Source organism: Sprattus sprattus (genome assembly GCF_963457725.1).
Source record: "Sprattus sprattus genome assembly, chromosome: 20".
NCBI classification, from domain to species: Eukaryota; Metazoa; Chordata; class Actinopteri; order Clupeiformes; family Clupeidae; genus Sprattus; species Sprattus sprattus.
Window position 1 is genome coordinate 18,456,163 of NC_137918.1, and position 23,668 is coordinate 18,479,830.

The 23,668-nt window shown below is 43.6% G+C and overlaps 1 protein-coding gene across 4 annotated transcripts; it reads left to right on the top strand.

Moving 5' to 3' along the window:
- Positions 1 to 48: 48 nt before the first annotated feature.
- Positions 49 to 22,380, top strand: myom1a (myomesin 1a (skelemin)). Of its 4 annotated transcripts, none has more exons than XM_080859586.1 (38): positions 49 to 217; positions 1,127 to 1,300; positions 3,631 to 3,768; positions 4,063 to 4,243; positions 4,509 to 4,666; positions 5,549 to 5,641; positions 6,060 to 6,148; positions 6,798 to 6,827; positions 6,958 to 7,119; positions 7,443 to 7,604; positions 8,248 to 8,389; positions 8,797 to 8,996; positions 9,317 to 9,373; positions 9,640 to 9,764; positions 10,029 to 10,212; positions 10,795 to 10,969; positions 11,495 to 11,616; positions 13,077 to 13,273; positions 13,686 to 13,812; positions 14,116 to 14,300; positions 14,658 to 14,772; positions 14,925 to 15,081; positions 15,338 to 15,444; positions 15,894 to 15,938; positions 16,051 to 16,187; positions 16,298 to 16,442; positions 16,803 to 16,862; positions 16,968 to 17,035; positions 17,203 to 17,328; positions 18,072 to 18,140; positions 18,419 to 18,506; positions 18,596 to 18,634; positions 18,808 to 18,913; positions 19,205 to 19,368; positions 19,749 to 19,785; positions 20,162 to 20,184; positions 20,456 to 20,511; positions 21,102 to 22,380. In XM_080859586.1, the coding sequence occupies exons 2-38, from the start codon at positions 1,185 to 1,187 to the stop codon at positions 21,354 to 21,356; spliced, it is 4,440 nt and encodes a 1,479-aa protein (XP_080715712.1). In that variant the 5' UTR covers positions 49 to 217; positions 1,127 to 1,184; the 3' UTR covers positions 21,357 to 22,380. The 4 variants fall into 4 exon arrangements, with proteins under 4 accessions (XP_080715712.1, XP_080715713.1, XP_080715715.1 ...); XM_080859587.1 differs by having other exon boundaries at positions 1,130 to 1,300; XM_080859589.1 differs by lacking the exon at positions 3,631 to 3,768.
- The last annotated feature ends 1,288 nt before the right edge of the window (positions 22,381 to 23,668 follow it).

A 23,668-nucleotide genomic window follows, 5' to 3' on the forward strand; every position in this document is an offset into this window, starting at 1 on the left:
CTTTCTCTACTAAGGAGCTATATTTAACAGCCCTGCTGGCCATACAAGGTCGTGACTGTGGGATACATTCTGCCGAGCAGCAGCATTATTTTTGTTCGGTGAACCCTCGTCTTGTTTGCTGCCCATTGCTGCAGCTTCGCCTGTATTCGGACTAGCTTTGCTACTTTTGGACTTGCGCCGCTTTTCTGTTACTTTCAGCTACCAACGCTTTGTTTGGGTGAGTATGGCCATGTGGTGGTGAATGAGTTTCACTATGGTGAACATTATTTAATTACCATGTTTGACAGTGCAGTTTTTATCAATCATTTTCGCCTAAATAAACAAACAAACTTAAAATCAATATATACCAGAAACACTATGGGGTTTCTTGGTGCTTTCCCTCTGCTTGTACTGTTGTTGCTGTCATTTTCTTGCATATTAACCTCCTGTTGTACTTAATCTTAAATTCTTCAATGTTTGTATTGCTACTAATGCCTACGTGTGTTTGTGTGGTCAAATAATATTGTATGCCCATTCATCTTGGTCATCTGCATTGATTTAACTTCCAAATGTTCCAACAGTACATGAGCCCATTGCTGTGTTTGCGCCTTATTAGGGCAAAGGAACACCAGGCCTAAGTTGTGTCAGGAATGATCACCAACACAAGTAGGAAATGGGAAGTGCATGGATATAGACAGGCGTAGATGTACATTTATGCCCTGATGTCACAGGTGGAAATTTCACCAACCAGATATCATGCGTGACATAAGCCGCATGGGACAATGGAGCACCAACGCAGTTTAACTACACAGAGAATCAGTGGGAGATGCTCAGTTTACCAGATACAGTATTAGAATACAGCACCTCCCTGAAGCCTCAGTAGACCGTTTACAAAGGTGCCCGTTTTACACTGCCATCTATTCCCGTATCTCTCCACTGCTACAAATGGTGGTCCTTATATAGTTTCAGCAATTCGAATTTGATGCCAAAATGGTGTAAATGTGGCACCACCATACGCCAAGTCATGACAGATGTCCTTAATCATATTTCACTAAACTTCAGTAAACATATGTTAAGCCCACAGCACTATTTGTTAATGTACAGACAAAGTAATTCATTTGATATGAAATGACTTGTGTCTTTAAAGCAGCATATCCAGAGGATCAGGGGACCCAACAGGACGGTCTGACCCAAAGTGCTTCAGGATGTCCGGATCCTTGGAGAAGCAGCATCACAGCCACCATGAGAGCAGCCACAAACAAACCAGCCGCTTGGAGAAGTCCGTGACTCAGAGTCAAACCGTGAAGAAGAGCATCCGCCGGTAAGAGCTTGCGGGGAAAGAGGGCGCCTGGTTCTCTGAGGTGTGGAGGCAAAGCATGCTGCCCCATGGGCACTGTTGAGAGATGCTAAAAACCTTTACAGGCCTAAACACCAGCCATGCAGGAGAGACTCCTTTGAGATCCATGTTTATATAGTCGCTTATCTATGTACAGTCGCTTATCTATGTACAGCATTGACTTCGTAAATACCTGAAAATACATGGACTTGAAATCTGTTATGTCTTCTTGTATAGGTGTCTGATATCTACTCTGCTGTTGGTCTGTCTCTACCACTCCATCTTATTGCTACTCTAGCTGAGCGGCTGATTTTATATTTGTCTTTTCTCCGCAGCATATATCAATAGGGTAGTCATACATTTCTTAAAATGATCAGAATTGTTTGAATGTATAGGCCTACAATAACAGATTGGGCATCTGCAGTCTGCACCAACTGTTAACTGGTGATGTATCGGACAGAATTGTTCAGGCCATCCAAATAGATTTACAAATCTGTGGCCGTTAAAGGCAATTACTTGACAGGCTCGATCGATGTCCATATGACGGGACTACACTGACCTACATCAGTGACTGACAGCAGTGACTGACATCACTGACTGACGTGAACAATGTTTTAGTAAAGCGTATTGTTCTGCTCCTGCTCAAAAGGTTGCAACCTCACTGCCATGGCACAGATGGATGAGTTAGGACATTGTCCATCACTCATTTCATGGGGCTTGATATCTATGATGCTGTTTGAGATGTGTTAGTCTCTTTGGGATGTAGGGATCATGATTGTGGTAGTTGAAGTTACCACAGTGAACCTGTTTTTGAGCTCAAATAAAGTTGAGGTATGTAATTTTAATGGGATTGTTGCAATGGCCTTTTCCTAGCTCCCTCAATGTTGTGTTGGTTGTTCTTGAGTGTGATCGAATCTGTTTCTATAGTCTTCAGCATCATTTTTTCTGGAGTCATGTCTGAGAATGTAAAGTGCTGGGCCTGGCAAATCTCGTTTGTTTTGGTCATTAGCACAGATGACACGCCTAAACTTTTGTTTGCGATAATACGACACGACCTCATCATTGGAATAATGAAATAATAATGAATTATTTATTAAGTACATAATTAGTCGTGCTGCGAGGGGAAGAAAACTCATTCAGAGGGAAGTGTCTAGATGTCTCGTCTGTCTTTCTGAAGTGAGAAAGGGATAACGCGGCATACAAATCAGTTGAATGCAATTATTACATGCCACTGCCTCATCCTGCCAGGTAGCAATGATGTGTGATAGGTGTCTGCCATTCTCATCTGGGTTATGCAGCCCCCGACCTTCAAAGTGTGAATGGATAAGTGGCAGTCATACAGCTTTTGTTCTGCACACAACGGAGATGAGCTTTTAGGCATCTTCCACACAGTGCCACGGTGAGGGAGATGAATCTGAGCCTCTGTGGAAAAGTGCCAAGAGTTATTATTGGTCCGAGAAGCTATTTCTGGTAGCTGGGGCATCACATCATGGAAGTGCTGCCTGCAGAACTGTAACTGTAAAGTGTCCTCTGAGCTGGGACTTTGAATGGAATTGTACAGAAAATGTGAGCATACATTTAGCTGGTTTTATGAAGTGAAGGAAGACATTGGTAGATTTTGATGAATGAATATAACTATTGACTACAGTAGAACACAGGGCAAGACCAACGAAATAGTCCAATGAAATATAATAAAATCAGTTTATCCTTTAGATCAGGTCTAGTAGTGTGCCATTTACATCCATAGTCCCTGTTACCTCGTGGGTTAATTCAGTTATGCCACTTATGAATCCTGAGAGGAAGTGGGTTGTCCCGTGCTAAGTAGAGGGTCTGTTTGGTGGAAAGCTGGAGATCACACATGAATTAGTGCTGGGGCTTTCGAACAGCTATGGGACACTGTACTCTATTTATAACTCCACTAGAGGGCCCGAGGGCCCTGAATGAGTGACAGGGGCCAGTATGTGTTTTCAAGGATTATCTCCTTCATGGTGGTCAAGTTAAATGATTTGTCTGTGGAACTCAAACAGGGCCTAAGTGGCCATATTGGATTTAGCCTTTGATCCTCCAAAGCTGTGGTGGTACTACAGCTTTTGGACTTACCAAAGGCATTCAGTACAATGGCATTTTACAATGGTATTTGGTAGATAGAGTTCTGATAGTTGCTTCACGTAGGCTCACCTAAAGGTTTTTGTCTCCATGTGTGTATGTTCTTCAGCCGATTGTGTGCATGTGTGTATTTTTGTCTCTGTGTGTGTATGTACTACAGTATGTACTGTCTGTGTTTTTTTTGTCCCCCCCATTCTATCACTCTAAAGCACGTTGAGAGCTACTGAGGTAACACATAAGGGAGAGGAAACTCTGACCACACTATCCAAGAAAGCCAAACGCAACTACCTGGCTGTTGACACCGACAGTAACGTCATAGGATATGTGGTCCCTGTCTTCAGAAGCAGGTAACTTTATTGAAAAGGCTACCCCTTAAGGGCCTTTTGGACTAACATCGCTATACAGCAGGCATTAACCAAAGGCTTTGGTTCCCAAGCTGTTTGCTTTGTTCAACACCCTTAAAAAAAAACAATATTCATTTGAGGTTCAAATGAGATTTTAAGTGACGTTTGAGAAAACCCCTGGCAAAACACCCGGCAAAACCCCCGCGCCCTTAGCAAACCCCTAATTGGGAAGACTATTATGCTTTAAACTGCCACGTTCTTCAGTATTTCTCATGTGTACGTTTGGGTCTGTAACAGTCACTTAGTGGCCAGAGACCTGGCGGAGGCCCAGGAGGAGGTCAAGGAGGAAGGGATCGGCTATGTGGTCATGAAGAACCTTTTCTCCAAAGAAGAAGACTTTGTGAATATGAAGGTGGAGAAGAAGACCAGAAAGGCGACCATCAGGGAGTCTGCTGACCGCCTGTCTTTGGGCAAAAAGGTTAGTGGAGACTACTGCTTTGTATCTCTGAGTGGCAAGGGACACCACTCCTCACTGTCACCGGTAGTGGCAGTTTTAAATTGGTCATGGGATGCAAATCCTGCAAGGCTTCCCCCTTTAGGGAATTCCTGAGTATTCAGTCTGTGTGAGAGTGAGATTGCAATTAACTGGAATAACTTTGTTGCACAATTGAAAGAAACACCACAGGCATAATAAAGCATCTGATCTAGACAGCTGTGTCCCTCAATGCTTTGTCTGGCCTCAGATCCATGAGAAGCAGGAGTTCACGAAGAAGATGAATCCAGACAGCCTCACCCACCCCCCTGAGTTCATGGTGAAGCCCAAGGGCCAGACCGTGTGGGAGGGGAAGAGCGTGACACTGCACTGCACCTGTGCCGGGTGGCCTAAACCACGCGTGGCCTGGTGAGGATCCCACATTGATCACTCACTCATTTTACTCTCACCTACCTACTCACTCACTCATACATGCACCCACTCACTCACCCACTCACTCACCCAGTCACTCACTCACTCACTCACTCACTCACTCACTCACTCACTCACTCACTCACTCACCCACTCACTCACTCACTCACTCACTCACTAATTTTTCACTCACCCGCTCACTCACTCATACATGCACCCACTCACTCACCCACTCACTCACTCACCCACTCACTCACCCAGTCACTCACTCACTCACTCACCCACTCACTCACTCACTCACTCACTCACTCACTCACTCACTAATTTTTCACTCACCCGCTCACTCACTCATACATGCACCCACTCACTCACCCACTCACTCACTCACCCACTCACTCACTCACTCACTCATTCTCTTACTCACTCACTAACTCACTCATGCACTCACTCACCCACTCACTCACTCACTCACTCACCCACTCACCCACTCACCCACTCACTCACTCACTCACTCACTCACTCACTCACTCACTCACGCACTCACGCACTCACGCACTCACGCACTCACGCACTCACTCACTCACTCACTCACTCACTCACTCACTCACTCACTCACTCACTCACTCACTCACTCACTCACTCACTCACTCACTCACTCACTCACTCACTCACTCACTCACTCATTCATGCACCCACCCACTCACCCACTCGCTTACAATTACCCAACCCATGATCACTGATGGAATGATTTGCCGGGCCAACTGTTGGCAAATAGATCTCTTTTGCAGGTCAACTATGTTATCACTGAATGCATACCACCCAGTTGTTTTTAGAATTTATATGCAGCATTGTATAATGTGCCTTTTTAATTTTCCTCAGGTACAAGAACAATGTTCCCATCGACGCCAAGGCTCACCCTGACAAGTACACCGCAGAGAGCGAATACAACATGCACTCTCTGAAGATTCATAGGTACATCATCTCATTCTCATGCATCCATATCCTCCTAAATGCTTGTATGTTGTAGTGTCTGTATGCTGTAGCCTGTTGTAGTGTCTGTATGTTGTAGCCTGTTGTATTGTCTGTATGTTGTAGCCTGTTGTAGTGTCTGTATGCTGTAGCCTGTTGTAGTGTATGTATGTTGTAGCCTGTTGTAGTGTCTGTATGCTGTAGCCTGTTGTAGTGTATGTATGTTGTAGCCTGTTGTAGTGTCTGTATGCTGTAGCCTGTTGTAGTGTATGTATGCTGTAGCCTGTTGTAGTGTATGTATGTTGTAGCCTGTTGTAGTGTCTGTATGCTGTAGCCTGTTGTAGTGTATGTATGCTGTAGCCTGTTGTAGTGTCTGTAATGCCTTTCCTGACCTCTGACCCTTCTCCACTGGTGTTCCCAGCTGTGATTTCAATGACACTGCTGAGTATCGTGTGTCAGGCCTTAACATTAAGGGGGAGAGTTCCTCCTTCGCCCATGTTGTTGTAAAAAGTAAGTTCCAGAATGTTTCTTGTACGTCTGCTGTATTTACATTTCAATTAGGTTTTAAAACAGCAACTACACGGTGCACCAAAAAAAAATGTATACATTTATAATTGTATTGAAATATTTATTTTAAACTTTTAATTGCTTGAACACAGTCAGTGTTTAACATTTTTAATTGCTTAAACACATAACACTGATAAATGAATCCGTATCTTGTTATTGTGTTGTTGCTATACGCATCATACAGGCTGTTTAGTGTTGTTTACAAGCCTCCTTGCCTTGCTGTAAACTGACAGGAGCAGCTTCAATAAGTGTTAAGCTCTTTAGTCTAAGGCTGGTGGTCAGTGGCCTCTTCCCCAGCAGTTTATTTTAGGGCCTTTTAGTTTCCCAGAGTTAAAGGTCATACGCTTGTGTGTGTGTGTGTGTGTGTGTGTGTGTGTGTGTTTTTCTTTGTGTGAATCATGCACAATCCCTGACTTGCCTCTTTTTCCTTGTTTCGCATATTGGTTCATTAAAAAAAAAATCCAGTACATGATTAAATGGATATTTTTTTGTGGAACATAAAGCAGATAAGGATGTCATATGCCTGAAAGAAAGCATTGTGTATATGTGCTTAATGATCGAACATGTACTAATTATCTTATTATCTCTGAAGGACACGGCGAAAAGGTTGTTGCCAAACCACGTAAGTCAAACAGTTGTTACCACCTCCACAAAAATCCCCATAGTAACATTCTGCAATCATGTGCTAAACCATTGCATCCGCACCCTGGCTGGCATTGTGTGGAGGAATGAATCAGCTGTTGTTTTTCCAGACGGCTTCTCTGACGAGTTTGGAGTCACCTTCAAGACCACTATCATTGATAAGTTTGCGGTGGCCTTTGGCCATGAGGGCGAGACCATGAGCCTGGGCTGCACTGTGATCGTCTACCCCGTCGTCAAGCGCTACACGCCTGAAGTGCTGTGGTACAGAGATAGTGCGTACACATGAAACGTCTTCTTTGTGTTCAGTAGCTTTTAATTTGTCGTCATCATATCTTGTCATGACCCTGAATTGTACTTTCAGTATGTGTTTGTTAGTATCTACTTGTCCGTCTTTGGCTAGACTCTGAATTGTACTTTCAGTATGTGTTTGTTAGTATCTACTTGTCCGTCTTTGGCTAGACTCTGAATTGTACTTTCAGTATGTGTTTGTTAGTATCTACTTGTCCGTCTTTGGCTCGACTCTGAATTGTACTTTCAGTACGTGTTTGTTAGTATCTACTTGTCCGTCTTGTCTTGACTCATGTGGTCTGGTCAGGTGTTCTCCTGAAGCCCTCTAAATGGGTGTCCATGCACTGGAGCGGAGAGAAGGCCACACTGACCCTGGCCCACCTTAACAAGGAAGACGAGGGCCTCTACACCTTGCGTATCAACACCCAGTCTGGCTTTGAGACCTACTCTTCTTACGTCTATGTTAAAGGTGAGGTGGCTGAACCGAAGAGGTCGTCCATAAAAACATGTCTTCTCTTATTAACCGGCCATAGCAAACTGCTCATTAACAGCTTTTTCATATTCGATTGTATCTCTATTTGTTAAACAGTTTGGGGACATATTTTTCACAGTCTTTTTTTCACATGTTGGTGTTTGTGTCGCTGATTATCTTGGCCACATATCTTGTAAAAAATGATCCAATGCGCCAAAGAAAACAAAAAAGAGGAGCTTAACAAACTCAACTAACAAACTAAAACCCACACTGACAGGTTTTTCTGTGGGTGCTGTGTCTTTAAGTGACATCTCCCCCCTCCTATTAAGTTACTCCCTGGGAATGCTGTGTCTATATCTGGACCCCACATCACTGAAGGCTGGTTCAGAAAGGGTGCATGTTGACGTTAGTCCTTTAAACTGCTGTTTAAGAGATCTGGAGCTCATTCAGAACTAAATGCCAATATTACATGGGCCTTTAGGTGGACTTGGATGCTAATAAGCAGCTGTCTTGGGTGGGGCTCTCAGTGCAGTGTGTTAGAGTGCGCCTCTGTATTGAAATAACAGCCACCTCTACCGCCAATGTCACTTCTAATTTGTGTGTGTGTGTGTGTGTGTGTGTGTGTGTGTGTGTGTGTCAGATGCTGAGGTGGAGGTGGAAGGCGCCCCTGTTGCTCCTCTGGATGTGAAATGCCACGATGCCAATAAAGACTATGTGGTGGTGACCTGGAAACAGCCAGCCGTGGAGGGCAGTAGTCCCATCATGGGCTACTACATTGACAGGTCACTCTATCTCCCCTTGGTGCAGAAATCCCGCCTATCCTTCTGCGGTGTAGAAAAAAGTGTGCTAAGGACATTAGAAAAATCGACACAGACAACATCTTTCGCCCCACTGGATTAAAATGTATTCTAAGTACTTACAATAGGGTTATTAGCCCTGACATATTGAAATATGATCCCTATTTAGGGAAGAAGAATAATGTACTGCATAATGACAGCATTATAAATTATGGGTGAGCCTCCCCACTGTCAGCCTCTAATTTGCATTTGGACTGCGGCCATCTTTCTGTTTTCACCAAACACTAAATTAATCACACATATTTCATGTCTTTCTGGGCTGTGCAGAATCAAGAGTAAGCATTGAAAAGTGAGTTTAATGCCATCTTCTGTTTCCCCCCTGTGTAATGCAGGTGTGAGATTGGCACAACCCATTGGGCTCAGTGCAACGAGACTCCGGTGAAGTATGCCCGCTTCCCAGTGACGGGCTTGGTGGAGGGCCGCTCCTACGCCTTCAGGGTCCGCGCCATCAGCAAGGCTGGCGCGAGCCGACCCTCACGTGTCTCTGACACCGTGGTTGCCATGGATCCCTCTGACCGCGCCCGTCAGAGAGGTGAGCCCCTTGGGTCTCTCTGTATTCCTGGATGACCAAGTGATTGTTGTCTGCCTTGTGAAAAGAAGTGCCAAAAAAAAAAAAATCTGTCTAGAAAAAACAGCTTTAAAGGCCAAGCACATATTCTAATTTGGTTTGCAGGTTGTCTTCTGATCTAGTGCTATATGATTCAGTGAGCTGGGGCATTGCTAGGCTGAAAAGAGGAATTACATACCATTCGGCAGCACTTTCACTACTATTTTTAAATGTTATGAAGATATGTTTGTCAGGTATTAGCCATGGCGTTAATGCAAAATCTCTCTCCTTTCTCCTCGGTGAAGCTGGTCCCTCCGCTCCCTGGACTGGGATGATCAAGTTCACTGAGGAGGAGCCCACAGGTAGGGAGCACGAACCAATGAGAGTAGAGAGTCTTTTCTGACGTGTCTGACTGTGTTGGTCTCTCGGTGTCACTGGTAGCACACACTAATACATGTTCATGCAGTGTGCACACACACACACACACCAAACACATTATTAATATTAAAAAAAAAACACACACCAATACATGTGCATACAGTGCACACACACACACACACACACACACTGACCAGTGTCACTGGTAGTGCGCACGGCCTCTCTGTTGATGTTCTGTTCCCCCTTGCAGTGGGAGTGGTCCCCGGTGAACCCACCGATCTGGCGGTCATTGAGGCCACTAAGAGCTACGTGGTGCTGAGCTGGAAGCCTCCAGCCCAGAGGGGTCATGAGGGGGTCATGTACTACATCGAGAAGGTGAGGAGAGGGGGGGGGCATCAGATTTCCCATGAGCAACTCGGGGATGCTGAGGGGGATGTGTAAAGTCTGTGCAGTGTGCTAATTAGCTATCGCAAGGAACTTGCAGTCATGTCAGACGAGTAGGTGTGTGTTGTGTGTGTGTGTGTGTGTGTGTGTGTGTGTGTGTGTGTGTGTGTGTGTGTGTGTTTGTATTTATATTTATATATTTGTGTAATGGTGTTGAGCATAGAGCAAACAAACCAACGTTCTGCTCTTGCACAGTGCGTCAGCGGTTCAGATAACTGGCAGAGGGTGAACACCGGCATGCCGTCCAGGTCCCCACGCTTTGCCGTGTTTGACCTGGCCGAGGGCAAGTCCTACAACTTCCGCGTCCGCTGCTCCAACTCCGCCGGCGTCGGGGAGGCCTCCGCCCCTACCGAGGCCACCAAGGTGGCAGACAAACTTGGTGAGGAGGTTTTCTATGTTGCTGACGCTGTGCATGTGTTTTTTTTTTTGCCATACCAGTTTTTGGAAGTGCAATGACACTGGTTTAGGATTTGGGGAGTTTTTACAAAGCTGTTGTTTTCTATTGATCTGTGTGAGAGGTCAGGGGCTGACCAGACCTGTGTGTGTGTGTGTGTGTGTGTGTGTGTGTGTGTGTGTAGGGGGTTGGAGATTTGAAGAAAGTGTTTCTGTGTATTTGTGTGTTCTGAATCGGTATTGACTAGGGGCATCACGAGACTTGGAAGCCGATTCTTCTTTTGATTCATGTTTGGACGATGCAAAACTAGACTAAGCAAAGAATAGTTTGGTCTCATCAATAAATGCATGGTGCCACACTAAGAGGAAAAGATGCTGTGTTTATGCCTAAGATGTGGGATTTAATGCATGTCAGGAAAATGAATGTAACCATAAAAATGTGAGCCCCTTTTTATTTATTTTGTAATTATGGACCCAAACAAGACTTTTGTGTGTGTGCACAGCAGTGTGCCTGTGTAGCTCAGGCAGTGTATTTTTTGTCGTACTGACATGTTTGTTTCCTTGACAGACCTCCCCTCAGCTCCAGGTCCCGCGGTGGCCATTAGGAACACAGCCTCGTCTGTGGTGGTGAGCTGGGGCAAGAGCAAGGATGTGAAACACCTCGTGGGCTATTACATCGAGCACAGCGTGGAGGGCAGCAATGTGTGGGTGCCCTGCAATAACAAGCCAGTCAAGTGCACAAGGTACCACCACTCACACTGGCATGCTGCATGGCTTGATGGACTGTTCCTGTCAAGTGTGGACATCTAGTGTAGAAGAATGTGGTGCCGTTGATTAGGGTCAGAGTGAACCACTGAACGTTGGTCTTCCAAAATAGAATAGAATAGAATAGACTTTATTTGTCATTGTGCATTAGATACACAACGAAATTAGTTTGTGCAACCACTAAAAAAAGTGCAGTTGTGCTGGGTGGAGGGTAGGAGACTACTCCATAGTCGTTACTGTGGAGTGTTTTATGATTGGGAAGTACGGTGGGGCAGAACGGAGTCATACTTCATACTGTATATATCTTATTTATCTATATATTACTACCTTTTTCATATATACATACTCTGCACTTTTCTTCTTTTTTGCACTTCTGGTTAGATGCTAAACTGCATTTTGTTGTCTCAGTACTTAAACTCTTTGCAATGATAATGAAGTTGAATCTTATCTAATCTAATCTAATCTGAATGACTACTTTGAGGTCTAAACATCTTGTTGTGCAGGTTTGTGTCCCACGGACTGAACACTGGGGACAAGCTGGTGTTCAGGGTTAAGGCAGTGAACGCTTCAGGATACAGCACCCACTCTGCTCTCTCTGAGGCTGTTATTGTGAAGGCCGGTGTTGGTAAGTAGCCTTAAGATTTTATCATGACGTGAAGACGCGCTATTCAAATTCAGTGGGTGTTGATCATTAAAGTGCTAAATGTAAATTTGATGGATTTGATTTTGGTATGTGCTGTTAATAAAAAACAAAAGTAAACCACCATTCATTTTAAATGTATAACTGGTCATTGATATAACAGGATAGTCATTATTGGCCAGGACAGTATGGTAGAAAATAACAATGATTTTACAATGTTTTTTTTTTTTTCATTTTATCTGACTCACCATTGAATTATTCAAGTCGCGTTTATAATTGACATACCTCCCAGCTTTGTTTGCCCCAATGGGTTTGCATTTTGACTGACATTGCAAATGTGGGAACTTTAATTATTTGTCATTTTGCCCCTGATATGTAATTAGTGTTATGTAGCTAGTGAGCATGAGCTTTGTGCTTTTACTGAAAATGTCTGTTGCCCTTGTATTGCCATTGAAAATATAAACTAAACTATAAACTAACAGTTTAAACGAATGCCATCAGCATAGATTAGATGATTTCTTGTCAAAGAATTATCTTAGTATAATAATACCCTTAAGCCTTAAATGTTGATGCTGCTGTGCGTCTTTGCATGGTTGAATTGTCTGCCGCGTTTTGTCCATTTCTGTAGGCAGTGCATGACGTGAGTGAGAGAAAAAGCATGTGGACTGTAAAAAGAATGCTTCAGTACCGAGGCACGAGCCGAGCGAGGGAGAGAGAGCGGAGAGGATGGAACGATACAAGAGTAAGAGCTCAGAATATTACAGTTGGGGTCGTAGGTCAGCCTCAGAAAGCAGTACTGTGGGACTGCTGTGAGGTACTGTGTGATTAAAAATGCATGACCACTTCTAGTGAGCGGTTCATGGGCTTTGCTTCATGGGATAATAATGTGTGTGACATTGTGTGTGTTCATATGGACATAAGTAACCCAGCTCTGATCGGTTTTCTAAGTATCCGCTTTTGTGTTTGGACAATCCCTATTTCAGAAACCTAGATAAGCACTTGTCCATTTTAAGAAAGCCAAACATGCTAGCTGAAGTAGTCCAAAAGAAACCAGAATGCTGTTGCATGTTTACACCTTACCCAGGTATCTGAATCAGATTTCTCCGTTCCCTGTGCATGTAAACACACTACTGTCTGCATTGTTATAGGACTGTTTGGTCATAGTTGCTTGATCTGGAAAGCCATTGTATCCATCAGCAACTATTTTCAGACAACACGTATTAATAACAACTATACCAACGTCCTTAGATATTCATTAACACTTCAAACCAAATGAAAAGTCACCAAAATATGCCAGCAACCGGACAATACTAGGATGTGAAAAGATAAAATGAACTAGTTGCTCAGAAAAGCTTAAACTCCTCCGGGGGGGGATAAGTGGTGAAGTGTGGGCTAGCGGCGTGCCTCTAACCTGTGTTTCCACTGGGGCTCCGCTCCGCCTGCAGCCATCTCTGGGCCTCCCAGCGGCATCAAGATGGAGGAGCGCGTGCGCGACTACATGGTGATTAGCTGGAAGCCTCCAGCTAAGACCGGCGGGGCAGACATCGTGGGTTACTACGTGGACTACAGGACAGTCAAGGGAGGCGTCACTGGCCAGTGGCATGAGATGAACACTAAGGCTGTCACTGGAACCTCATATAAAGTGAGTCAAGAGATTCTGTGTTGGGAAACACTTCAGTAAAGCCTATGACTGAATGATCGTTCCCTGTGATCCTTAACTTTACTTACTCCGAGTATGCAGTCACATTACATCGACAATTCTTTAATTCTTTAATTCCATATGGTTTTGTGTGTGTGTGTGTGTGTGTGTGTGTGTGTGTGTGTGTGTGTGTGTGTGTGTGTGTGTGTGTGTGTGTGTGTGTGTGTGTGTGTGTGTGTGTGTGTGTGTGTGTGTGTGTGTGTGTGTGTGTGTGTGTGTGTGTGTGTGTGTGTGTGTGTGTGTGTGCGCCACCATAGCAAGCACCATGGATTACCATGGCATTGTTATTGTCGAATGATAACACTTTTACAAATTTCACACGGCACAGTTATGTTGTTGTTGTTCTTCTACCTAGGCGGAGAACCTGAAGGAGAATGTCTTTTATCAATTCCAAGTTCGTGCCAGCAACATGGCAGGCGTCAGTGGTGCCTCCTTGCCCAGTGCAGGACTGGAGTGCAAAGAATGGACCGTGGCGGTGCCAGGTAACTAATCCTTAATCTGAAACATATTCACCCATTCATGGAGTTCCATTTGTTGAACATGAAAAAAAATGTTTGAATCCTTGAAAAAACTAGTAGGTTTACCCTAGAAGCCGTAAATAAGGCATTCTTATAGTGGTTGCCATGGTAGAGGGTGGCAAGGGTGGCAAGGGGTTTAGATTACACTCATGGTAATGGAGCAATGGTGCTCAATCATAGCAAGCTGGTATATTTTTCCGCTTTTGTCAGTCTCATGCTGATTTCAGAGTTTAAGTTTTGATGTTGTCCCCCTGGCTGTTTGTTCAGGCCCTCCCTGTGGCCTCCATGTGCTGGAGGTGCGTGAGACCTCCCTGGTGCTCCTGTGGGAGCCTCCCACGTTCAACGGACGCAGCCCAGTCGACGGCTACTACGTGGACATCAAGGAGGCCGCGGCTGATGAAAACTCCTGGATATGTGTCCACGATAGGTCCATCAAGCTCATGTATAAGAAGGTCAGGAAATGCCGTTTGTCACGGCTTGTTCGGTTATCTCACACCAGTAGGGAATTCAAGACAAGCATCTATTTATAGGAGTGAGATCACTGGGACCCTGAAGTAGGACCAGCCCAGCAAGAAGGCTTATGAAAGATGATAATTGTCAAGTCACATGTCAGTCTTCAGAGTTACACTGTTTGGTGACACCAAGCAGCATTTAGACCTTGCCATTTGAGGGTGGTTTATATTATATATTAATGTGTGTACCATTGTATATATATTATATTATTGTATGTATAATTGTATATATATTATATAATTGTATGTTAGTGGCAGCTTAGGACTGAAGAGTACCTGTCGCTCTGTCTCCCTCAGGTCACTGGTCTGAAGGCTGGTACAGCCTACCATCTTCGCGTCTGTGCTCGAAACGTGGTTGGCGTTGGCAAGCCTACCAAGGGACTTGGTCCCATTGTTGCAGAGACTCGCCCTGGTAAGCAGCAGCTTATAATATACTTGTTGGATATCGAACTAAGAATATGGATTATCGCCATTTTCTTTCGGTCTCAGAAAGACACGCAATCGTAGACATGCACCAAAACGCATTAGTTTTGACGTGTTCTGATTCGACTCACCTCTCCACAGGCACCAACGAGATCATTATGGATGTGGATGATGATGGCGTTATCTCTATGATCTTTGAGTGCTCTGAAATGGGCGAGGGTTCCGAGTTTATATGGTCCAAGAACTACAAGGAGCTCACAGACACGTCTCGCCTCACCATTGAGACGTCTGGGGGCAGGTGGGTTTTATGTTTTATGTCTTTTCATTTTTTTAACCCAGTTATTTTCAAGACATTTAATGATAAATATATGGTTTGTATATTTATCACATATGTAATATATAAACATAATACAGAAATAAAAAAAAACACGCTTTGTCAAAAAGAACCGCTATGGTTTGTAAAATGTTTAAATGATCAGAACATATGAACATACTGAATAGCCAATTTTTAGATATTAAAGCGTCTGCAATTTGACGTCTCTACCATCCTCCAGGTCCAGAGCCATCTTTAACCACGCATCTGTGGAGGACCTGGGCATCTACTCATGCAAGGTCACCAACACGGCTGGCGTCTCAGCCAGCTATACACTCACTGAGGAGGGTGAGTCAGACAGGGTCCATTCATTCGGACACGGAGATGCTCCAGTCGGGACAAAGTGTGTGTGTGTAGGTGGGGGTGGAGGGCGGGGGACATGTTGGACTGCAGAGGTGACAAGTGTCCTTCAGTTTAACTGGAGAAGAAAGGGGGCGGTGTGGCGCAGACTGAAACAGGTGCGTCATGTCTACTCTTAGCTTGGCACAGACAAAGAGGTAGCCAAGTCATATTCCTCATTGATGGCCTTCATCATGAAACCCACAAGGTCTCAAGGACAGAGCTGGCCTTGATTCATTGACAGTCGCATTGATGGAGAGTGTTAGTTGACATTTGTCACAGACTATGTGTCTATAGCAGTTTAAATAGCTCAGGAGGTCACTTGGGGAAAGAGAGAGGGCTTAAAGAAAAGAGAAAAAGAGCATTTATTGGTGATGTTTTTTCCCCCCCTCTTATAGTACTGAAACGCCTGCTTGATATGAGCTTTGACCACAAATTCCCCGGTGAGTTCATCTTTTAAACAACAAACTGAACAAACTCAGATCACAATTAACATTTCTATTCCTTCAATTCAGTGAAATGTGTGTGTTCACCATCATCATGTCTGTTGTGCAGTTATACCCTTCAAGTCTGAGATGGCTATTGAGCTGCAGGAGAAGGGCAGGGTTCGCTTCTGGGCTCAAGTGGCTAAGTTTACAGCAAACTGCCAAGTGGAATATGTGTTCAATGACACCACCGTCACCCAGGAACAGGTATGGTACCTGACGTTCTGGGTTGAAACAACAGACGTAGACACTCTCATACATGGGTCCTGTTACTGCGTTACATTTTGTGTTACAAATCAGTTTCGTTGCCTCATCAGAAATACACAGTGAACTTTGACAAGAGCACCGGCATCATTGAGATGTACATGGACTCACTGGAGGTCACTGATGAAGGAACCTACACCTTCGACCTGGTTGATGGAAAAGCAAAGGGCCGCACCAGCCTTGTGTTGATTGGAGAGGGTAGGTTGGCCTCAGCACCCCAATTTAATTGATGGCACCCATCGTAAGGTTTCTCAACCCTACAGTGGCACTAGGAGGCCACCAGGGGGCAGTCTAGGACCATATACTGGGCACCTTGTATGAATGTCCCAGGGTCTGTTGTCACTAATGCATCTCTTTGAGAGGAGAAAGTGGGTTTTATTATGTGTAGTTCTATTTTTCTGAACAATTGCCAACAGTTAAATATTTACAATTAATGAAAGAAGTACTGTAAGTGCATTATGTGTATGTTTGGCAGTGTTAACAGTTTGGTGCTAACATCAGAAACATATGGCTGAAGAGAAACCTCTCAGTTACTTGAAATCATGCCTATTTTTCTAGAATTTGCTGTTCTACAGAAGAAGTCAGAGTTCGAGAGGGCAGAATGGGTCAGAAGACAAGGTACAGCCTCATTAACATGTCTCTGTACTTTATATCCAGTGAAATGTGAACTTGCATAGTCTTTGAGAGGTGGGTTGAAGACTGACACTGTGTTATCTCTCGCAGGCCCTCACTTTGTGGAGTATCTTGGCTTCGAGGTGACCCCAGAATGCAATGTGCATTTGAAATGCAAGGTAAGAGCGCAGCAGCGCTGAGGGAAAAGCCCACTGAACAAATTGGAAAAAAGGAAATTCAGTACTTGTGATATTTTACTCTGATGTGGCTTCTCTCGACGTGACAAGCCTGATCAGGATTGTATGACCCCTGTGCTCCCTGTCATCCTGTGCGCCTCCCTCTGCAGATTGGAAACATCAAAGCAGAGACTGAGATCTCCTGGTTTAAGGATAGCTACGAGATTCAGGAGGGCGATGAGGAGGCAGAGAAAATCACCACTGAAGACGCAGTGATGACCTTCAATATTGCCAAGGTCAGAAGTCGACGTGGGTCATAATGAGATTTAATGGCGGGGCAATTTAAGCAGATGTGTGTGAAGGAGAAATTTGCTTGTACTAAAGCTGCCATGCTGCTAGCTGCACTAGATGCTAATCTCCCTCTCTGTTCCTTGGTTCCATTAATGATGAGATGTAAAGGGCAGCCATATACTCTTATACATGATTACATGTAAGCTTATCTATTTCAAACATGTATTCAAATGATGTGCACTGCAGGGACATATTCCTAAGACAAAATGTCCATGTCCATGTTGAATATACTGGTCACATATCACATGTCACATAAAGTACCAGAGCCTAGTTTCTATTTCATTCAGAACTGTGTCCATACAAATTAAAATGTTAAGTTAAGTTAATGTTAAGATTTAATACATCAAATAGAAACAGCATCCCAGTCCAACTGTGCTGGTATGGCCCTCGCACACATAATATTTGAAACACGAACGATATGATTTGATTGAAAGTAAAACCTCTACTTTAGCTCGGGGTGAGAGTGATGGCCGTGTTATTTTGAAGTGGCGTTAGACCGCACCATACCGCCCCAGTTGGACTGAACTCCATGAGAGTCGAGATGCCGCCCCTGGTGATCAGGGGTGTCCCACTGTAATTGGCTGAAGAGAGAGAGGAGCTGCATGCTTGTGATCAGGAGGGGCGAATCTCCCACGCCACTCCTGCGGCGGGCGCTTGGGATTAACGGGCTTATCTGTCTAATTCACAGAGTGTGTTTAAAAAAGACAGAGAAGGAAAAAAGAAACCCGATGCTGAGGATGCCCCCAAGAACCCTAAAGTCTGGAGCTGCTTTTTTCTCTCTAAGTTGCCACCATAAAAAAAGTCTACGTGTTCTCTCGTCGTGTCCTCCCATCTCTCTATTTCTCCGTATCTATATGTGTCGTCTTCTGTCCAACTGCAGCATGTAGCGCAGGAGAAAAGCTTTGCCTTTTCAGGATTTATGTTCTCTCTGTGATCGTTTTACCTGTCTGTGTGAAGCCATTCTGATACCGTTATTTTATTTGATAGTGGTCTCTGGTGGCGCTCTCAATATCCTCCCCTCAATCTCCTGTTTAGATTTCAAAGAAGGATGCTGGTACCTATGAGGTCAAACTGAAGGATGAGAGAGGAAAGGACCACAGCAAGTTCGATCTGACAGGCGCAGGTTAGTCAGCCGTGCCCCGTGATCCATCATGGCTTGACGATGCCGCTTGACAATAAAAATGACTTTGTGCTGTGCTTGTCCCCTTACAGGTTATGAGGCGGTGATGAATGAGGTGTTTAGAGTCATTGGTGAGTTATTTTTTTCTCTATCAAATTTCCTTTGTGTACACAATTTCATGTGTTTATACACGGGGGAAGGTGGGAAGGCCTGTGCACTGTGTAAATGTGTTAACAATCCCACCATGTGAGAGTACTGGTTTCTATCCAGCCGTGTTCATTTGTTCTTCTCTTCCTCCTCATAGCAAACTCCTCCACGGAAGTCAGTATTTTGAGCACAGAACACGGCATCATGCTTTACTCTTTCGTTGTGTATCACACTGAGGAACTTCGTGTTGGCTGGCTGCTCAAGTATGTTCCATTCTCATACATCCAAGCCTACCTGTCGGTCACTCTTACTCTCTCTCTCTCTCTCTATCTACAAATATGTCTGTTTATTTTTGTATCCATCCACCTCCATCTATTTATCTGTCTTCCCATCTATTTGTATGCCTGCCTATCTCTCTAACCATCCATCCATCATTCTGCTGACCCCTAGTATGCTATCTTACCTCCCCAGGAGGGGACATCTAGTCCCAATGAGTCTCAGTGGTGTGATTCTCTGTTTATAACCCTTGTTACGACCTCCCCTCTGTCCTGCAGAGAGTCTAAGATCTCCCACTCGGAGAGAGTGCAGTGCGGAGTGACCGGGGAGCAGCTGTGGCTCAAGATCAATGAGCCCACAGAGAAAGACAAGGGGAAGTATGCCATGGACATCTTTGATGGCCAGAGTGGCGTCAAGAGGGCCTTTGACCTGACTGGACAAGGTGAGGGCTCCAGGGTTTTTGGCAGACTTTTGTGAGACTAGAACCCCAATCAATGAGGGATGTCTCTGTGTTATACTGTAGTCCACCAAATACAGTACCAGTCAAAAGTTTGGACACACCTTCTAATTTTTGGGAAAAGTATTTTCTTTACTATTAAATGTTTTCTACATTGTAGATAACACTTTTTTTTGTTTAGTACGTAATTTTCATATTTGTTCTTTCGTAGTTGAAATGCCTTCAGTATTAATCTACAATGTAGAAAATAATAAAAGTAAAGAGAAAACATCTGTACTTACATGTCATTTCCGATTTCTTTTGACTGAAAGAGGAGTGCTAAACAGAACAGCTGATTGACAGCTTTTATATTTGTTTTCTTACAGCATGGGAGGATGCGTTTGAGGAGTTCAAAAGACTTAAGTAAGTCACTTTTTAATCTATGCACCTAAGCCCCACAAACACAGATGAATGTGTCTATGCTAAGTCTTGGCTGAACAATAGCTGAAGCATTGATCACCATTTAGTCAGTCTGGCTAGAGCAGGACCTCATTGTTAGACACACAACCATACCCAAATAGTTTTTGTTTATGTTTGGAAAGGCATTTATGTAACCCCCACACAAAGAACCAAAAATAGACTGCTGACCTTAGTGCGTCACAGCACAAAGACCCATCCTGAAACCCTTCCTGGTATTGAAGTGTGGAAGTAGCCTAGATAAACCGCACCATCTCTGATTCTATTTGCAGATGCTAACTGATGTTATTCTTTGTTTGTCTTTCCTTTCTTCCCTTTGCAGGGCTGCAGCTATCGCAGAAAGAAGTGAGTGACTTTATTATCACTGCACCCACTTGTGAAAATGCATCTCACCTCAACTGACGTATAAATACATGTTACTATAGCAGCCATTCGTCCCCCTGCAGTGAAATGGAAACCTTCGATAAAATAAATGATTTATCAGCGCAATAATTAATTCATCCATATGAATCATGTTTTAGTTGGCTGATATATCATTTATCTGAAGTAAAGGGAAAAGGAAAGTAAAAATGTTCTGTTACAACATTGACCTTGGTTTTCTTATCTCATCCTCCAGACCGCGCTCGTGTTGTTGGAGGTCTGCCAGATGTGGTCACTATCCAGGAGGGCAAGGTAATATCCCTCTCTCTCAGCACTCTTCAATTCCCTCTCAGACTGTTATTGGATGTCCTTCTCACATGTACTGTAGCACCTCATTCTACTGTGTGTGCACATCTCCTATTCACTTCATCACTGTTAAGGATATATTGTACCCTTTTTTTCATATGCCTTAAGATACATAAGAGTTGATTCATTAAAGCCAGCAAAATTGACAACTTCTTTTTGCAAGCCTTAGATAGTAGAATATTACTACTATCTGGGGCTCTGCAACTAAATAGTTCAACTTGGCACAAATATATAAACCAATTAGTGGGCTTCAGAAGAGATGACTGCTAAAATTGCTCACAGTGGTTTGACGCGAATATAACCAATACTGTTTTAACATGAATTGTAGTGAAATGTACTGAACGTAGGTACTATTTCCCTGACTCCATCCCACTGCCAATGTACAGAGCTGTGTTCTTACATTTGCGTTGTCACACAGTTTGGTGACTGGAGGCGAATGTTTAATTGTTTCTCATGAACTCTTATAGCAACATTCATAGTCTGATTTTAAAGGGCAGGTCTTGGGCCACCTAATTGACTTTTCCCACTTTCCTCAGTCTCTTAACCTCACTGGTAATGTATGGGGAGATCCGGCACCTGAGGTGACCTGGTTGAAGAACGACAGGGAGCTGGTGTCTGATGCGCATTACACTCTGAAGTTCGAGCACGGCAAGTTCGCCAGCATCACCATCGCAGCAGTCAGCACAGTCGACTCTGGCAAATACGCACTGCAGGTGAAGAACAAATACGGCACAGAGGCAATGCCGTTCACCGTCAGCGTCTACTTTCCAGAAGAAGGTGCGAAGGTCTAGCTGACAGGAAGAAGGTGTGAAGAGTAATGCCATTGAGAGTTAAAAAGGAAGGAGGGGCTAAAACATGACCAATCTCTCAAAGCATTCTAGCCCTCAGCATGTCTTAATCAAAGAAAGAAATAAAGAAACCCACACTAAAGGAATCTATGTGGTGTTTATGGGCATGGTGAACTTTACACAGACTCTAATTCAACTGAATTTGAAATCATGCCATAACTAACTCATAAAATCTGAGATTTTGTGACGTTAGATTATACATCTATAGCCCAATCGCAGCTGATAAGACATGCTCTATGTTACAATGCTTTGAGTGTTGCCCTCATCTGAAGCATTAATCATTTGTATCACTTGCATTACCTGTGCACATTGTCTTATGTGTAATCTGTGTTGTGCCCAACCAAGATACAGAGGATAAATTGGATGAACAAAGCATCTCAAAAGGAAGAGGAAAATAAGAATGTTACAAGATAGTTTCATTAGCCCAAGCAGTCAAGTGTATAGAATTCGCTTCCTCCCTGTCTGTTCAATCTACTAGTTTCCTCGTTGGTGGGGTTGTGTGTTTACTCTTACTTGCCTGTGTGCTTGTTTGTGTCGTCAGTGTTGTCTGCTTCTGAATATTTTGTTTGATTCGGTTGGTGTATCCTAAGGTATTTGTGTTGATAACAAGTTGTTACAGTGTAAGTCATTTAAGTTAAATGAACAGCTGTAAGCAATCAAACCATACAGTTCACACAGCATGTTTCTCTTGGTACCCCTTTTCTCCAAAGGTCTTTCACTACTTTGAAGAGGTAGCCTACAGCTTTCATAGATCTCTGTGTACTGTGCTCTGAGTGTTGGCCTGTTACTTTCATGGAAAGGTCATATGCTCAGTACACATGAAATGAGATTAGTTCTCCTGTCAGATCAGAACACAACACTGATGTGGGGAACACTTGCTACATAACATCAATATCTTTAAAGCTGTTCCATTATGATGTAGGATGTACTGTACTAATTAAACATCCCATGCTTCTTAGCCTCTCTGTTTGGCCTCAGCGTCTCACTTTATTTTGAAGATTAACTGAGTGATTATTACAGTTCTGAATAATAATCTTACTATAATAATGTATGTAATAAGTAGACTTTGTCAATGTATCTTGCACAGAAAATGTATCCAGATGCAATTAAGGCCGGCAGTAGACAAACAAGAGGCAGAAAAATAAACATTTAGATGCGCAAAATAAACATTTAGGCTTTATAAGGAAATACTATCATGCCTCCAGAACCACGCATTTTCTATTTATCTATAATTACGACTGCCAATGCACGCAGGCAGGCTGTGTAGTTTTTTTTTTTTCTTCTTCTGTTTTTTTTTTTCCACCAATTTATATTTGGCGATATCATATACGTACTTCGACTTCACCAATCCACATGAAACTTGGTATGCTTGTAGCCCCACATGTCTGATACTTCCCTCTGTTCCTCTGACATGGTTTGGTCAAAATACATTTTGTCTTTAAATCCTTACATAACATTTACAAAATTAAAATGTTCCTCTTTCACCTGTTGAAGCGGACAAATTAGTTAGCCTTTCGCTATGGGCAGTTCGCACAATCTGCTTGGACCACAATGATCGATGATTACAGCTATATTTAAACGTATTATGAAAATGCATACCCCTGTCCTGTTACAAATGTTGATACTTGTAGGCCTATATGTGGCATTTACTCTACATTTAATATAATATTAAATCATAGTATTGCCTTCAACTAATAATCCTAATAATGGCAGGAGCCTTTCACTTAACAGTGATTTGGATCCACCCAACCATTTCTACGAAAAGTTCAAAACTAAAAATACCTGTATACCTGAATCTGCGAGAGCGAGGGTGGAAGATGACTCGTCGGTGTACCACACGGACCTTGCAATGGAAACGACAACGAATCTAATGAGCAGCACGTTAATTGACGGAGTAACAGCACTGGCAGGACATAAGCTACAAATGCATCTGTATCTGTGGCTGGAAAAAGATAACATTAGAGAGGGGACTCAAGGTCCATCAGGGCAGGAAAAGTGCCTTAGAGAGATTAGTGAGGGGCCTCGCATTGACCACTACTTCCTCAGAGGTAGGCTTGCCAATGAGAGGTTCCACGTCAACAACGAGCCAATACCAACAGTTCTGGAGAAGCCTATCAAAAGCCTTGGCCGCTAGTATAGCGCAGAACTCAAAGACTCGAAGCAGGTGGAACAACTCAGGCAGGATACCATCAGTGGCCTCAAGCAGATTAACAACACTGCTCTACCTGGGAAGCTGAAGCTGTGGTGTTTTCAGT

Bases quoted from the DNA above. Each gene is read 5' to 3' on its own strand.
- myom1a (XM_080859586.1), top strand. From the start codon at position 1,185: ATGTCCGGATCCTTGGAGAAGCAGCATCACAGCCACCATGAGAGCAGC. The intron at 4,244-4,508 runs GTTAGTGGAGAC...GTCTGGCCTCAG, and splicing joins GCCTGTCTTTGGGCAAAAAG to ATCCATGAGAAGCAGGAGTT. The intron at 11,617-13,076 runs GTAAGTAGCCTT...CTCCGCCTGCAG, and splicing joins TATTGTGAAGGCCGGTGTTG to CCATCTCTGGGCCTCCCAGC.